The following is a 16,667-nucleotide window of genomic DNA, read 5'->3' on the forward strand; positions in this document are numbered from 1 at the left end:
CAATTAAAAAAATGCACAGGCTGTATCATTAAAGGCCTGAGTAGAAATGCCAACAAAGAATGCACGGGTTAAATGCTGGCACCGCTACAAGCTGAGATTTCATGTCATGAGCTCTTCTGACTAAGAAAAACAATTGATGAATACAGAAATTTTTGAAAGTGAATGCAAACTATAAAAGAATCATAGTTTGTTATCCCCCATAAATTTGGGACAGTGCTGGAGAGGCTTTAATTACTATGATTGTCTGAGAAAACATTTAAGGTCAAACAGTGGTTTGTTTTTTTCTTTTCAATCACAGGTAGATGTTTTTAATGTGATTATTTTATTAATCTGAAAATAAGAGGCAGTGAAAGCGGAGGGTTTAGATCCGAGATTTGATGAATTCTAGCCCTGGCTCTGAAATGCTGAGTAACTCAAAGTATTAAAGTCTCTAATCTCTTTGAACTCCAATTTAATTACTTAAAGCATTCTATTTAGCATGACTTATGCAGAGCATAATCAATATGTACTGTTGAAACATTAAAAGATAAAAGTAACCTTATCTATATTTAATTTTCTTTACAGTCTAATTATTCATGCTATCATTCCTGCATACAATCAAATTTAGGATTTTCACGTTTCATTTAATTTAAAAATGTGGTTCATAACTACTTTATTAAGCACTTAGTCTAGCAGATTAAACTACATGGTACTTGAACATACTATCCTGTGAATGAAGTAGTAAACAAATACTGAGCTTATAAATGAAATGCCCTCTATAATTTCAGAATATTTTCTAGCAAAAAGGAATGAGATGCAATGAGTGTAAGAGAAGTTATTGTTATCTTTTGTTATGTTTCTTGAGGAGCATAACAGACTAAAATTTAACATATAAGATTGTATATATGTGATATATATGTAATAATACATATATGAAAATAAGAAAAATGTGTCATTTACTTACAGAGAGGAGATAAGTTCCTTATGTGGAAACTGGGCAGATGGCAGACCCACAAAGCACCAGAGAACTTTAAAAAGTAACTCAGAGAACTTCAGCATACAGAGCACTTTAACAATACCTGAGGACCTAGGGAACAGACACTAGTATTTCCAGTATGTACCAATGACATAATATTAATGGAGTGGAATTAATAAATATTTGCTTTTCTCAGCTTGGTGTATTAGAGGGAGGGTGGATAGGACAACCTTCCTTAGAAGTATCCAAAAGCAAGAACAAAAATTGCATGCCTACTTGAATCTGAGGCATTTCTGATGTATTTAGTCACTGGAGGAACATCCAATTCATGACTATTAAAATTCTAACTAACTTTCAAAACCTAGATCAAAGGAAACACTATTATCTCGTGGTTTTTCCTCATTTTGAACATCTACAGCATTTCTTGCCTTTCTTGAGGCACCCATTCTGACTTGTATTGAAGTTGGTTGCATGATTTTGTTTATAACAAAATTTAACACAAGCTCCACATTGAGAGTGACTGTATCTTACTCATTGTCTGTCCTCCACAGTATCTAATAGCAGGGCTTTAATAAATACTTAAAATTAAAAAAAAAAGAGTAGAGTAATGACAAAGAATAAAGTACATTAATGTTCGCAAGATATGAAGTACGATATCCTAGCCATTCCACCCCACTCTTTTTTCTTGTTTTTTTTTTCCTTTTTTCTCCTTTTAAAAAATGTTTAAATTTAATTCGACCCTTATAATACAATCCTTCTCTCACTTTCCTAACCTTTTACTTCTTAAATTCCAAAGTCAAGGATGGACAGAAATTTGCAGAAGTTATCTTTTCATACAAAATTATGGGAAGTCTGAATCTATTTCGGATCTGTTGAATATAAGTATTAAGGCGTAAGGATTGAGTAGTAAGAAGATCATGGTTAACATTTCTGTCCCAAGATATTTCTATCAAGGAAGAGTAGTGAGAGCAAGAGCTCTGGGAACAGAATTACATAGTGTGTTGGTGCCCGACTGGAGACTGTTGCTGAGGAGAGATATGTATACAAATGATCCTCTGGATGATTAAAAAGAAAAAAACAGTAATATAAAGGAACACAAGATTTTGCTACCTTTTGTCAAGAAACAACTATTTCTTAGGTCTTTCTTCCCTCCCTCCCTTCCCTCCATTCCTTCCCTCTTTGTTCCTCCCCACTTTCTCCTTTCCTCTCCTCACTTTCTTTGCCCCCTACCCCCATCAAGATGTTTCAATTTCCTATTTTGGTGAATGTTAGCATATAATAATGTTTTGTTAGCAGGTGAGCTAAACAAATAAAAGATTGGGCTTTTGAGACTTTAATGGCTAAAGAGAGAGACATACTACCAAATTACTATGTGACTAATGGGTCATAAATTAGTGGATTAGTGAATGCAAAAGCAGGAAATTACAAATCTACCATTAGGTAGTTGGGAAGATAGAAAAACTGCACCAAGAACTGACAAAAGAAATTCAGAATCTGTATCCAACTGGAAGACTTTCCCTGAGGGTCAACATGGCTAATAGGAAAAAATGAGTTTCAATCATCAGTTTGAAGATTACATTACAGTCACATTGCTCAGGAAATTCGGTCTTGAACAGCTTAAAACTGCCCAAATATTTTTAAAAGTCACATCTGAGCAACACTATGCATTTTACCATATATTATTCCATAGGTTTAGAGTAGCTAAATCTACATTAGAGGTAAAATTTTTCTTTGCTAAAACTTATCAAGTGTTCTAGTAGTTATCATACCCAATCATTAATGAAATAGGATAAGAGGAAGCTGTTTTGAAACTAATTTATCTAGCACAACTTTTTATTTGTATTCTTGAACTTAGGCTGAGATTTTCGTTTATCTGGTTCTCATTATTAACATTGTTAAAGTATTAGAAGACATTAACTGGGATAATATTGAGGAGATTTCACAATTTCTTAGGAATTCAGGTTTTCTAGCTTGCAAACTAAGCCATAGCAACAGTCTCTGAAGATGTGGTTTAAAATATAAGTATCCTAATTTGCTTGATTAGAACATTTTTTCCCTCAGTAGTTCACTTTTTTCTTTTGTATACAAATGACATTATTAGAAACCCACTTTAACAAAATCCACTCCCTTTTCCCCATGAAAATAACAATTAATGTACTTTTGATCACTGCATGGAGATCCATCCTCTATCAAGAAGTCTTTTAGTCACAAAAAGTGAAAACAGGGAGATTATTATAAAGTCTGTTTGTAACTTACGGAGTTTATTCTGTAGGTATATAAGACTCAATTCTGTATTCACTTTACAGTTTGTTTTCCTGCCAAGGTAGTACTTAACAAATATTCTGTTGCTATAAATTAATGTAATAAACCATTAGTTAATAATACTCATTAATGAGAATATTCAAAGAAGAAATGTTTAGGAATGCCTACTGACAAATATTTTGAAAGAGGTTGTAGCAGCTTTCTTTGAAATCATAAACACTTATAAGATTATTTTCAAGTTTTCTTGAAGAAAACAGCAGCATTTAGAATATAAGAAATAAATACATTTAGACTCTCTTGGTTTGCATATACATTTAAATATATTTTATGCTTTTTTGCAAGATTGGTCTTATAAAATTTTAAACATAAATACAAATTTTCTTGTTTCTAGAAGCTATATAATCAAGATAAAATTACTTTTTTTTTCTAAAGATTTTATTTATTTATTTGACAGAGATAGAGACAGCCAGTGAGAGAGGGAACACAAGCAGGGGGAGTGGGAGAGGAAGAAGCAGGCTCCCAGCGGAGGAGCCTGATGTGGGGCTTGATCCCAGAACGCCGGGATCACGCCCTAAGCCGAAGGCAGACGCTTAACGCCTGAGCCACCCAGGTGCCCCCAAGATAAAATTACTTTTAACAGTAATTATTTTAAAACACTTTAGACTTAAAAAATTAGAGTTTTCATTCTCATTTCTCCTTAACTAAGTTGCAGTTGACCTTTTGCTTAGGCATCAGTAAATTTCATAATGAAGAAAGTTTCCCAGTGATTCGTGTTTGTTGCAAAATAACACAGGTCTCTCTGAGGGCAAACACTGGAATTTATGTGCTTTGTTTTTTTCTCCCACTTTTTAAAAATTTGGTAAAATACACATAACATAAAATTGGCCCTACCATTTTTATGTGTACAGCTCAGTGGTATTTTTTCTTGTTTTTTTTCGCCATTATTGAGATAAAATTAACATATAACACTGTAAGTTTAAGGTATACAACATATTGATTTGATATACTTATATATAGCAAAATGATTATCACTGAAGTGTCACCTGATGACCCTATCACCTCACATAATTACCATGACTTTATGGTGGTGAGAACATTTTAGACTTACTCTCTCAATAAATTCCAAGTATATAATATGTTGTTGTAAACTGTAACCAAATGCTGTGCATTAGATTACCAGAACTGACTCATCTTCTAACTAGAATTTTGTATTCCTGACCAACATCTCCCCATTTCCTCTACTCTCCAGCTCCAGGTAGCCATCGTTCTATTCTCTGTTTCTCTAAGTTGGGCTTTTTTAGATTCCACATATAGGTGCTATCATATAGTATTTGTCTTTCTATGTCAGAATTATTTCACTTAGTGTAATGTCCAGAAGGGCTGTTCATGTTGTCACCTGTTCTCCAGGCTGAAGAAGTTTCTATTGTATATATATATACCACATCTCTTTCCATTCAACTGTCGATGGACTCTAAAGTTGTTTCCACATTTTGGTTATTGTAAACAGTGCTGCAATGAATATGGGAGTACAGGTATCCTTTCAAGATCCTGTTTTCACTTCCTTTAGACATATATAACCGGAAGTAGTATTGCTGGATCATATGATAGTTCTATTTTTAAGTTTTTGAGGAGCCTCCTTACAGTTTTCCATAGTGGCTGAACCAACTTACATTCCCACCAATAGTGCACAAAGTTCCCCTTTTCTCCACATCCTTGCCAACACTTGTTATCTCTTGTCTTTAAAAAAAAAAAAAAAAAAAAAAGAGGTTTTATTTATTTGAGAGAGAGAGAGAGAAAGAGAGAGCCCGAGGTGGGGGAGGGGCAGAGGGAGAAGCAGACTGCCCTCTGAGCAGGAAGCCCAATGCCAGGCTGGATCCCAGGACCCCAGGATCATGACCTGAGCTGAAGGCAGCCGCTTAACCGACTGAGCCATCCAGGCACCCCTATATCTTGTCTTTTTGATAATAGTCATTCTAACAGGTGTTAGGTGATATCTCATTGTGGTTTTGGTTTGCATTTCCCTGATGATTAGTGATATTAACACCTTTTCATGTGCCTGTTGACCATTTGTCTTTGAAAAACAAAAGTCTATTCACTTCCTCTGCCCATTTTAAATCAGACCGCTTGATTTTTTGCTAATGAATTGTATGTATTCTTCATATTTTTTGGATATTAAACCCTTATTAGATACAAGATTTGCAAATATTTTCTCCCCTTCTATATGTTGATGTAGTCCCACCTATTTATTTTTGCTTTTGTTACTTGTACTTCAGTGTTATATCCAAAAAATCATTCCCCAGACCAATGCCAAGGAGATTTTCCCCTATTTTTTTCTAGGAGTTTTATAGTTTCAGGTCTCACATTCAAATTTTCAATCCATCTCAAGTTCATTTTTGTGAGTGGTGTAAGATAGGGTTCCAATTTCATTTTTCTGCATGTGTTCATCCAGTTATTCCAAAAACATTTATTAAAAAGACTACCCTTTCTTTGTTTGTGTAGTCTAGGCTCCTTTGTCAAGTATTAGTTGACCATATGCATGAGTTTATTTCTGGGCTCCTTTTTTTTTTTTTTTTTTTTGAGAGAGAGAGGGAGAGCGAGCATATGTGAGTGGGGAGGGGCAGAGGCAGAGAGAGAATCCCAAACAGGCTTCATGTAAAGCATGGAACCTGACGCAAGGGTTGAGCTCATGATTCTGAGTTCATGACCTGAGCTGAAATCAAGAGTCAGATGCTTAACTGACTAAGCCACCCAGGCACCCCTATTCTGGGCCCTTGATTCTATTCCATTGGTCTATATCTATTTTTATGCCAGCATCATACTGTTTTGATGACTACAGATTTATAGTGTAGTTGAAATCAGAAGTGCAATGCTTCCAGCTTTGTTCTTTCTCAGGATTGCTTTGGCTATCCTGGGCTTTTTGTTGCTCCATGAATTTTTAGGATAGTTTTGTGTTTTGTTTTTTTTTTTCTATTTCTATGAAAAACGCCATTGGGATTTTGACAGGAATTGCACTGAATCTGGAGATAACATTGGGTAGTATAGACATTTTAGCAATATTAATTCTTCCAAACCATGAACTTGGATATCTTTCCATTTGTTCGTGTCTTCTTCAGCCTTACGGTTTTCGGTATACAGATCTTTCACCCCCTTGGTCAAATTTATTCCTAAGTACTTTAGTGTTTTCCATGCTATTGCAAATGAGATTATTTTATGTCTTTTTCAGATAGTTTATTGTTAGGGTATAGAAATGCAGTTGATTTCTACATGTTGATTTTGTATCCTACAACTTTATTGAGTTCATTGGTTTGTTCTGAATGTTTCGGTGGAATTTTCAGGATTTTCTATATGTAAGATCATATCATCTGCTAACAAAGACAATTTAGTTCTTCCCTTTTGATTTGGATGCCTTTTATTTCTATATCTTACCTAATTGCTCTGGCTAGAACTTCCAGTACTATGTTGAATAAGAGTGGTCAGATTGGGCACCCTTGTCTTATTCTTTATTGTAGAGGAAAAGCATTCAGTCTTTCACTATTGAGTGTTGTGTTAGCTGTAGGTTTGTCATATACAGCCTTTTATAATGTTGAGGTATGTTCCTTATACACCTACTCCATTAAGAGTTTTTGTCATGAAAGCATGTTGTATTTTTTCAAGTGCTTTTTCTTCATCTATTGAGATGATCATATGATTTTTATCTTTTATTCTATTAATGTAGTACATCATATTGGTTATTGATTTGCATACGTTGAACCACCCTTACATCTCAGCAGTAAATCTTGCTTGATAATAGTATAATTCTTCTAATGGGCTGTTAAATCTAGTTTGCTAATATTTTGTTGAGAATTTTTGCATCTCTATCTGGGATATTGGTCTGTAGTTTTCTTATTTTGTAGTGTCATCTGCATAAGGGTAGTGCTGGCCTCATAAAATGAGTTTGGGAGTACTTTGATTTTTTGGACGAGTTTGAGGAGATTGTCATTAATTCTTCTTTAAATATTTGTTAGAAATTTACCAGTGAAACCAGCTGCTTTGGACTTTTCTTTGCTGGGACATTTTTCATTACTGATTCAATCTCCTTACTTGTTATTGGTCTGTTCATATTTTCTTTCTTCATGATTAAGTCTTGGTAAGTTGGATGTTTCTAGGCAGTTATCCAATTTGTTGGTATACAATTGTTCATAGTAGTCTTTCAAGACCCTATATATTTTTGAGTTATCTGTTGTAATGTCTCTTCTTTCATTTCTGATTTTATTTATTTGAGTCTTCTTTTTCTCTTATTCTAGCTAAAGGTTTATCTTTTCAAACTAGTAGCTCTTGGGTTTGTTGATCTTTTCTATTGTTCTTCTTGTCTCTATTTCATTAATTTCTGCTCTGATATTTGTTATTTCCTTCCTTCTGTTAACAGCAGGCTTTATTTGTTCTTCTTTTTCTAGTTCATTGAGGTGTAAAATTAAGTTTATTTGAAATCTTTTTTCATCTTTATATAGGCATTTACGACTATAGATAATTCTCCTAGAGCTACTATTGTAGGGGCGCCTGGGGTTGCTCAGTCATTTAAGCATCTGCTTTTGGCTTATGTTTTGATCCCAGGGTCCTGGGTGATCCCAGGGTCCTGGGATAGAGTTCTGCGTTGGGCTCCCTGCTCAGTGGGGACTCTGCTTCTCCCTCTCCCTCTGCCTGCCACTCCCTCTGCTTGTGTTCTCTCTCTCTGTCAAATAAATAAATAGAATCTTTATTTAAAAAAAAGAACTGCTCTTGTAGCATCCCATATGTTTTGGTTTCCATTTTCATTTGTTTCAAGATTTTTTTTAAATTTCTCTTTTGATTTCTTCTTTTACCTATTGGTTGCTCAGGAGTATTATTTAATTTTCACATATTTGTAAAATTTCCAACTTTCCTCCTATTATTGATATCTAGTTTCATACCATTGTGATGGGAAAAAAAATACTTGGTATGATTTCAGTCTTCCTACATTTGCTAAGACTTGTTTTGTGTCATATGATATTCCTAGAGAATGTTCCATGCATGCTTCAGAAGGATATGTATTTTGCTGCTGTTGGATAGAATGCCTGTATATGTCTGTTAGGTCCGTTTGATCTAAAGTATGGTTCAAGTTCAATGTTTCTTGTTAATTTTCTGTCTGGATGATCTATTTGTTGTCAAAAGGAGGGCCCTAAAATCTCTAACTATCAATGTATTGTTGTGTAGCTTTCTTCAGATCTGTTACTATTTGCTTAATATATTTATTTGCTTCACGGTTGGGTGCATATATATCACAACTATTATATCTTCTTGACAAATTGACCACACTATCATTACATCATGACCTTCTTTGTCTCTTATTAACATTTTTCACTTGAAGTCTATTTTGTCTGATATAAGCATAGCTAATCCTGCCCTCTTTTGGTTTCCATTTACATGGAATATCTTTTTCCATCCCTTCACTTTCAGTCTGTGTGTGTACTTAAAGCTGAAGTGAGTCTCATGTAAGCAGCATATAGTCAGGTCTTGTTTTTTATCTAGCCAGCCACTCTATGCCTTTTGACTGGAGAATTCAATCCTTTTACATTTAGAGTAAGTGTTAATAGGCAAGGACTTACTAATGCCACCTTATTGTTTTCTGGCTTTTTTGGCATTCTCTGGCTCCTTTCTCCCCTTGCAGCCTTCCTTTGTGAATTGGTGATTTTCTATAGTAGTTCTCTCTCTGATTCCTTTCTCTTAATCTATGAGTATACTACATGTTTTTGTTTTATGGTAACAACCTAACTTCAACTGCACACAAAACCTCTACACTTTCACTCTCCCTCTTCTAAGTTTTTAATATCACAACTTATCTCTTTTTTATATTGAAATTATACTAGTTATAGTTATTTTTAATACTTTGTCCTTTATACTAATATTTAAGTGGTTAACACACCATCATATTAGAATATTCTGACTTTGACCATATATTTACCTTTACTACTGTTGTATATTTTCATGTTTTTTCATGTTACTAGTTAGCTTCATTTCAATTTCAAGAACTCCTTTCAGCCTGTCTTGTAAGGCAGGTCTAGTGGCAATGGATTCCCTCAGCTTTTGTTTGTCTAGGGAAGACTTTATTTCTCCTTAATTTCTGAAAGATGATTTTGCTGAATTATGCACTTTCCTATGCCTTGGAAATATCTTGTATTGCTCAGGTCACAGCTATATTAAAGAATTGTATCTTTCATATTATATAGGAAATCTAAAATAGCTAAAAATATAAAATTTATATATATTTTATTTGAATTAAGAGAGTAGAATTCTATGATAGACTATTTTCCTCATGATTTTATGCTTTTTAACCTAAATTAAAAAATTAAAATCAGCCTACTTAACACATTAATATCTGAAACTTAAGCTTTGGCAGGATAATTTAGTTGTCAGATTCAGAAGGTTTCCCTAAAGACTTTAAAGCCTATAGAGGAAGAGACAATGATTCTGTCACAAAATATTATTTTATGCTAAACATAAGAATTCATGACACTGCTCACAACCAACATCTTCTTACTGAGAATGCAGTTCTTCATTCTCCCATCCTTCAAGTAGCTTCTTACTACTAACATAAGTCATACTTTAACGCAAAGAACCTCACAAACCCTCACGTGCCTAACTACAACATGTGATCTAAAAATTAGGCCCATGGGCAGGATGGTACAAGCACTTTTTGACAAGAGAAAAGGAGCAAGAGAGACATGTGACAGTACCATACTTGATGTGACTTTTATGTTTGTTCTGGTTCTGTACTTCCAGCCTAAGTGGTGTATTAGGTTCCACAGAATAGTCTTCTAATACAGTAGGAGTGCTCTGTGATATCTACCTAACCCGGGGTGATGACAGATGGAAAAGATGAGCATGAGTGTGTCTCTTCTTCAAATTTCAATGTTTCTAAATTGTTACAAGGAAAGATAGCTAAAGACTTCAGAAGAAACAATATTCTTTTAAAATATTTCTATGCTTACTTTACACTCATTTGTAATTTTTTAAATTAAGGTAGTTTCAAATCATTAATTAATAATATAGCATAACTGTAATAAAGAGTATTTTATGGAGGCTCTTAAAACATAAGTGAACAATTTTAGAACATATGAATGTATACAGCTTGATAAAGAGATTAGTATACTAAGTACAATTTTGTCTGTGAGAAGAGATAATCTGACATCTCAAGCAATCAAACTACTCCTTCGACTTGCCTGCTCTTCCTTGAAATTAACATCTATAGTCTTTGAGTGCTCATTATATCTAGATAGATGTGAAAATAAAAAGAAGAGGTCTTGTCCTGGAAACTCTTACAATCAAAGCAATAACAATTTTTTGGATAACTGAATGTTTATTTCCTTAATAGTTTCTCTCAATGAAAACATGCTTAAAGATTATAAACTGAGGAGCTTAAGGAATCAAGATAATTCAAAACCAAACTGAAATTTTCTCGTGATATAAAATATGTACCTACCTTTGTGGAATATAGAACATATGTTGGGGAGGTGGTTTATAGAGGACTCCTTCATACACAGGCCAGAGCCCGCTTAAAATTCTGAAGAGAGAACTTTTCCCACAACCATTAGGACCAGTTATCAAAAGATGCATTCCTTCTTGTACCTAAAGTAAGAAATAAAATTACAAATTGCAATATTTAAAAATGATTTCATTTGTTAGCATTTAAAAATGATTCATTTTTTAAAAACTTTCAAACACATGATAACCCAGGGTAGGCAAGGAGTCAAAAATATATATATATCAGGATGGAGAACATCAAATTTGGCTTTTGACTATGCTCTGAAGCTAAAAGTATGATAAAGTAATCCAACTCCAAAGGAAATGGATCTTCTTGGAATGAGTACTGCCTTTCTAAAATTTTAATTGAGGTCTTGTAATCAGGCACACACACACATATGTAGAAACACAGCCATATGGGAGATAATAAAGTATACATTTTTTAATTAAAATACATTACATTTTACTTTATTTATATTAATATTTGGTTAAATTTATATTGAATTCAAATACAACTTTGTTGTTTTTGTCAGTTGGAGTTATTAGCTACAAAGCTATTCTAAGATCCAGCTGGGTAGCTTAATTTTGTACTTCGGCAGTCTGAAATATTACACAGTCAGAAAAGCCCATAATCAGACAGATGAAATGATTCTAATTCTGTTTTATTCACAGAAGGAGAAAATACATGTACCAAACCAGGACAGAGGAAAGCAAGAGGATTATATCTTAGTCTTATGTCTAGGAATGAATTTAAAACATATATATATATATCTTTTTTTATCCGGGAGTTATTTATCCATTATCAACCGGGTGCTTCTCTTTAGAATCTTCCATCTTATTTGTCATTTAAATTTTAACAGTTAAATTTCATGAGTTCCCATTCCACCCAATAGGATCAGGAAGTTGTCTTCGTATGGTATTTAAAGAGTATTAGAAAGAATAAGGAAAAGGAACAACATTTAAAAATTTGCTCTAAGAACAACGATAACATTTCTGAGAACAAATGATATTTTATAATGGTGATTAAAAAGTGAATGCAGCATCAAGTATGAGAGGCAGAAATCTACAGTATGCTTGTAGATAAAGCTTTGTATAATATGGATACAAATATCTAAGTATTAATGATATAGAGTATATCATACTGAAAATTCAAAGATGAAAAAACATTATATTATTTGGGTTATGCCAGTATAAGGGGTCAGTTCCATGTCTACACATTGTGTGTAACATAAGCTGAAATCTTTTTGTTGAAAGAAGGTGGTGGAGAGAGGGAGGAAGGGAAGGAAAAGAGAAGGGTTGGATGGAGTTAAGATAAGGGAACTAGGAATGTATATAATAAGTGTATGTAAAGCAAAATGGTTCAGATTTACATTCTGTCTAAATAATTAGATATTTCCTCAGTAAACATTGATTATTCACCATGTGCCAGACATTCTTTTAGGCACAAGGGATACAGGGCTACCCAAGACAAATTCTCTGTTCTCACGATTTACATTATAGTGGGAAACATGGCAAAAAAGAAGTTAACAAAAAATTAGGTAGTGATGGGCGCCTGGGTGGTGCAGTCTTTAAGCGTCTGCCTTTGGCTCAGGGCATGCTCCTAGCGTTCTGGGATTGAGCCCCACATCAGGTTCCTCTGCTAGGAGCCTGTTTCTTCCTCTCCCACTCCCCCTGCTTGTGTTCCCTCTCTCGCTGGCTGTCTCTGTCAAATAAATAAATAAATAAATAAATAAATAAATAAATAAATAAAATCTTTTTAAAAAATTAGGTAGTGATAAATGCTATTATAATAGCAAAAGAAAAAAGATGCATTTGGGAAAGATGGTGACATTGTGGGGTTGGAGGCTGTGGGGGGGTGGTGAGGAGAGCTTCTTTTGATTGGGTGGTCAAGAAAATCCTCTTTGAAGAGGTAATATTTCACCTGAGCCTGTGTGACAAGAAAAAACCAGTCAGAGCTGGAGGAAGAGCATTTCAGGCACTGGAGGCAGCTACCACAAGGATATGACAGGAGAGAGCTTGAGTCTAAATTTTACTATATAATTTTACTATAGATATTTTTTCTCCCTAATTGTATCCAAACTGGCAAGATATTTTGATAGAATAAAATTCAAAGAAAATCCTGGGAAGAGCCCAAAAAGAATTAATTTTGTGATTTGCTGTGCTCTTTCACTAGAGAGGTTAAGGAAGTTTAATTTTGTAGAAGCCTAATACTTCCCAAATGATTTTTTTAAAGGTATGTGCCATGGCAAAAGGCATATTCACAAAATATTTTAATAGCATCATTCTCAGGAATTCTCAGAAATTTAACACATTTTGAGCCATGATAGAAGCCTTTTCTACATTCAAATTCTTTTATTGGCATAAGTTTTCTTACGCTTCGTAAACAGCAAATGTGAAGCAAAAATAATTCCCACATTTATTGTATTTTCTTCCAAACAGTTTTTAATTCCATAATGTCTACAAAAGGATGAGAACCTTTTCCCCTAGAAACCTGTTTGTCAATGCATACAGAGGAAACAGAACTTTTATTATATTTTAGGGACCTGACCCTTTAAATAAAACTCCCTGAGTCAGAAAAAGACCACTTATCATAAAGTGTACTATATTAACATATATCTTTGTAGAACTTCAAAATTCATGATATTTTCATTAGATTAAGTATTTTAAAATTAATTTTTTATAAAAAATAAACTGAGCCCTGAATTTTTTCACAGGAAGAGTGTGATGTATCCACAATAATGTAGTTAGTAGGTGGCAGAATTCAAGATTTACTCTATTTAATAAATGGAGCAATAAGAATTAATATTACAAAACCTAGCCTCACAATTCTACACAAAGAGTCATAAATCGTAAATGGCTTAACTATTAATAAGTAATTAAACATTCCATGTATGCCTCTTCAAATGTTTTATTTCAAATCTACTTAAGATTATGGTACATCATTAGCACCTATTAGGTACTCATGGCCAGATCCAAATAATTAAATCACTCTGTAGGTCTATAAATGGAAAAATAAAGCCTAACCAAATTGTAGTTAAAACACAATTTCTCTTATATTTATTAACACAGAATCTCCCCATGTTTAGTACTTATCATCTTCCAGCCCCCTTATTCATTTGCAAACCCATCTTTAACAATTAAGGCTAGACTGAGGAACATACTAAAATCATTAGTGCATGTATTGCCATACTTGTAATTCTGTTACCAAGTCCAATCATGTCATTGTTTGAACTACACTTAGATGCCTGAATTATAGTCATTTAGGCTTATCTGAAAATTTTTGTGTACTTGAATTCCAAAATGTATGTTTTAATTTTACAATGCTTAAAATTAGGGCCTCAGGTTTGTTAAGCAATTTTTACATCTTGGTTTCTGTAGTCAAGACATAGAACAATAAATAACAAATATCTCTCATTCAAATATCTCTTATAACAAAATTAAAAACTAAATGCCAATCCATGAATCTTCTATTTTTTTCCGAATAGAAGATGTGATTATTGGAAATATAAATTAAATTTAGGTAATATTCAATAATGGAAGTAAGCTTGTTAAGGACTTCTTTCCTCATATTTTAGTAAATATATTACAATATAGGCTTTTATATTTTGAGTAATCCCTATAAGGAAAAAATTAATTTTATTTCCAGGTATTAATTTCTGATGCATTTTTCTATTGTTCCCAAAAGTTACCTTGTATAGGCCCTCAGTGCACTGAGAAATTTTGATTTTCAACCTGGGAAAAAGCAGTAGAAATCAAATTTCTCTTTCTCTTTGCTTTCTGAGGAAGTAACTGCTTCTGTAATTGAGTCACTGTGCATACCTTTCTTGATTTCCCCTCCTTTCCATATGCTCCTCCAAGTATATAACATAAGGTACATGAATTCTGAGTTGTTTTGTATTAGTGTGATGGCAACAATCAGAAGATTCTTGAATATCATCTTACTTTGAAGTTTAGCCTGGAAGCCACCACTTCTCCCGTTGGTGTAATTATGGGAACATTTTCACAAATTATTCCATGATCCACATCAATAACTCTTCCTAAAAGTTAAGGAATAGTTTAAGTTATAAAAGCCATTACATGTGGCATCTACATATAAAGCAAAATTTAATGTAAATGTGGACATTCTGACACATATATTTGGAAAATCATTCTCAGAAACATGATTTTACAATAATCTAATGTCAATGTCATAATGAGAGCATGATGGGATAAACTCTATCTCATAGAACCCAGCCATATTCTTTACAATTACTTATTTCACTAAATTAACCTTTCCTACAGAAAAAAAAAATAGCACTGCAAAAAGGGAATTAAGACAAGGAAGAGTACAATTTTTAAAAATGTGATAACCATGGGGCGTCCAGGTGGCTCAGTCGTTAAGCGTCTGCCTTCAGCTCAGGTCATGATCCCAGTGTTCTGGGATTGAGCCCCGCATCGGGCTCCCCACTCAGCAGGAAGCCTGCTTCTCCCTCTCCCACTCCCCCTGCTTGTGTTCCCTCTCTCACTGCCTCTCTGTCAAATAAATAAATAAAATCTTTAAAAAAAATGTGATAACCAAACTTAAGTTTAAAAACATGGAAGGATGAAGAACAATAAGATGTTAGCTCTAATTCTGTGTTTGAATTTTAAAAGCAAACAATTTGTTCTGCATATGGGCAGTTTCCAAAAATAATTCTAGAAATTTGTCCTAAATACAAGTAGCATAATTTTTTTATGGCAATGTTAGTCACCACTCCTCAAATTGTGACACTAATTTTAGGAAGAACTGTTTAAATAAGCAAGTATTAGTTCTTTGTAACCGTTAAAAGCTATCTTCTAGAAATATTTGGTTTAGTTGCTAAAATAAACATTCAAATATAGGAAAATACAAAACATTTGATTCAATACCTTTGATCTCCAACGCATCACTAAGGGGTAATTCTATGTTAGCTCCATTCTTGCTGTGGCTTTCAGACTCTTGCAAGACAGCAGCTCTCTTATAAATGCCTCTTTTCACTTCATCAAAGACCCAAAACATATTGTACACTCGAGCAGTATAGCCTGCTAATTCTGTGATCTAAAACCAGCACAGAGGGGTAAAATAGAGTTAATATACCCAAGATAGACTTTTTAAAAAAGATATGCAATCCTATCAGCTTCCTGATTTAATGTTAAAAATCTTATTTTACTATACATGAAAAAAAATATACATCTGGTAACTATCACAAGTAACAGTAAAAGGCTTACCCAGAGAGCAACATAGCAAGTCAATGTGAGTTTGATTGGAATTACAAAACCTGTAAAATATTGTTTGTTCAAGCCACAGTTCAAAATAAAATGTAAAGATTTCAGAATGTTAGTGAGGCCTAAAGATCTTTCAGTCAAATTTCTGATTTGGCTCCATTTACAAGACAAATTTCATTTCCAGAAAATAAGAAATTTTGTGAAAAGCTTAAGGTCATAATGATCCTTTGTTTTAATATCTTTTTTAGATTTAAAAGAGAAGATTTTAAATGGAAGAAAAACACTTTTTTTTTCTTATTATGAGATGAATGTTTCTGAGTCAAATTGATTGTCAACATTCCTAAGCTTTACCAAAGGAAATACCCATCAGAGGATATCAGTATTGAGAGTGAGCTCAGTGAAAAGCTTCAAATCCTTTTCAGTCCAAATCCCACAATTCAGCTTCTTTTCAAGCCAAACATGATGTACATGCCCAAAGAAAAACATTAAATATGACTTTTATTCTAGGCGAGATTATAAAATGAGATCAATCTCTGCTTTAGTCCATAAGGCTCAATAGAATGGGGTCTTGCTCTTACTCTGCCAGTTATCCAATTTAGGTGGAATCTCCTGCTGATTCTCTGTTAAAAGAACACCTTGTTATCAGGGTAATGTGAAAGGTGACTCATCTCCCGTCAAGACCATCTTTCTCAGTGAAAAGGAAAGCACAAAA

At 33.6% G+C, this 16,667-nt stretch overlaps 1 protein-coding gene across 1 annotated transcript in view; it reads right to left on the reverse strand.

The window, feature by feature from the left end:
* The window catches only part of ABCD2 (ATP binding cassette subfamily D member 2), a 60,198-nt gene that overhangs the window by 29,586 nt on the left and 13,945 nt on the right, over positions 1–16,667 (reverse strand). The window contains exons 4-6 of the mRNA XM_008704452.1: positions 15,620–15,788; positions 14,675–14,769; positions 10,692–10,837 (exon numbers count right to left, since the gene is read on the reverse strand). Coding sequence (XP_008702674.1) covers positions 10,692–10,837; positions 14,675–14,769; positions 15,620–15,788 — 410 coding nt within the window. The remainder of the gene's footprint in view (positions 1–10,691; positions 10,838–14,674; positions 14,770–15,619; positions 15,789–16,667) is intronic.

The sequence above is a fragment of the Ursus maritimus genome, unplaced genomic scaffold (assembly GCF_017311325.1).
Source record: "Ursus maritimus isolate PB19 unplaced genomic scaffold, ASM1731132v1 scaffold_26, whole genome shotgun sequence".
Taxonomy (NCBI): Eukaryota; Metazoa; Chordata; class Mammalia; order Carnivora; family Ursidae; genus Ursus; species Ursus maritimus.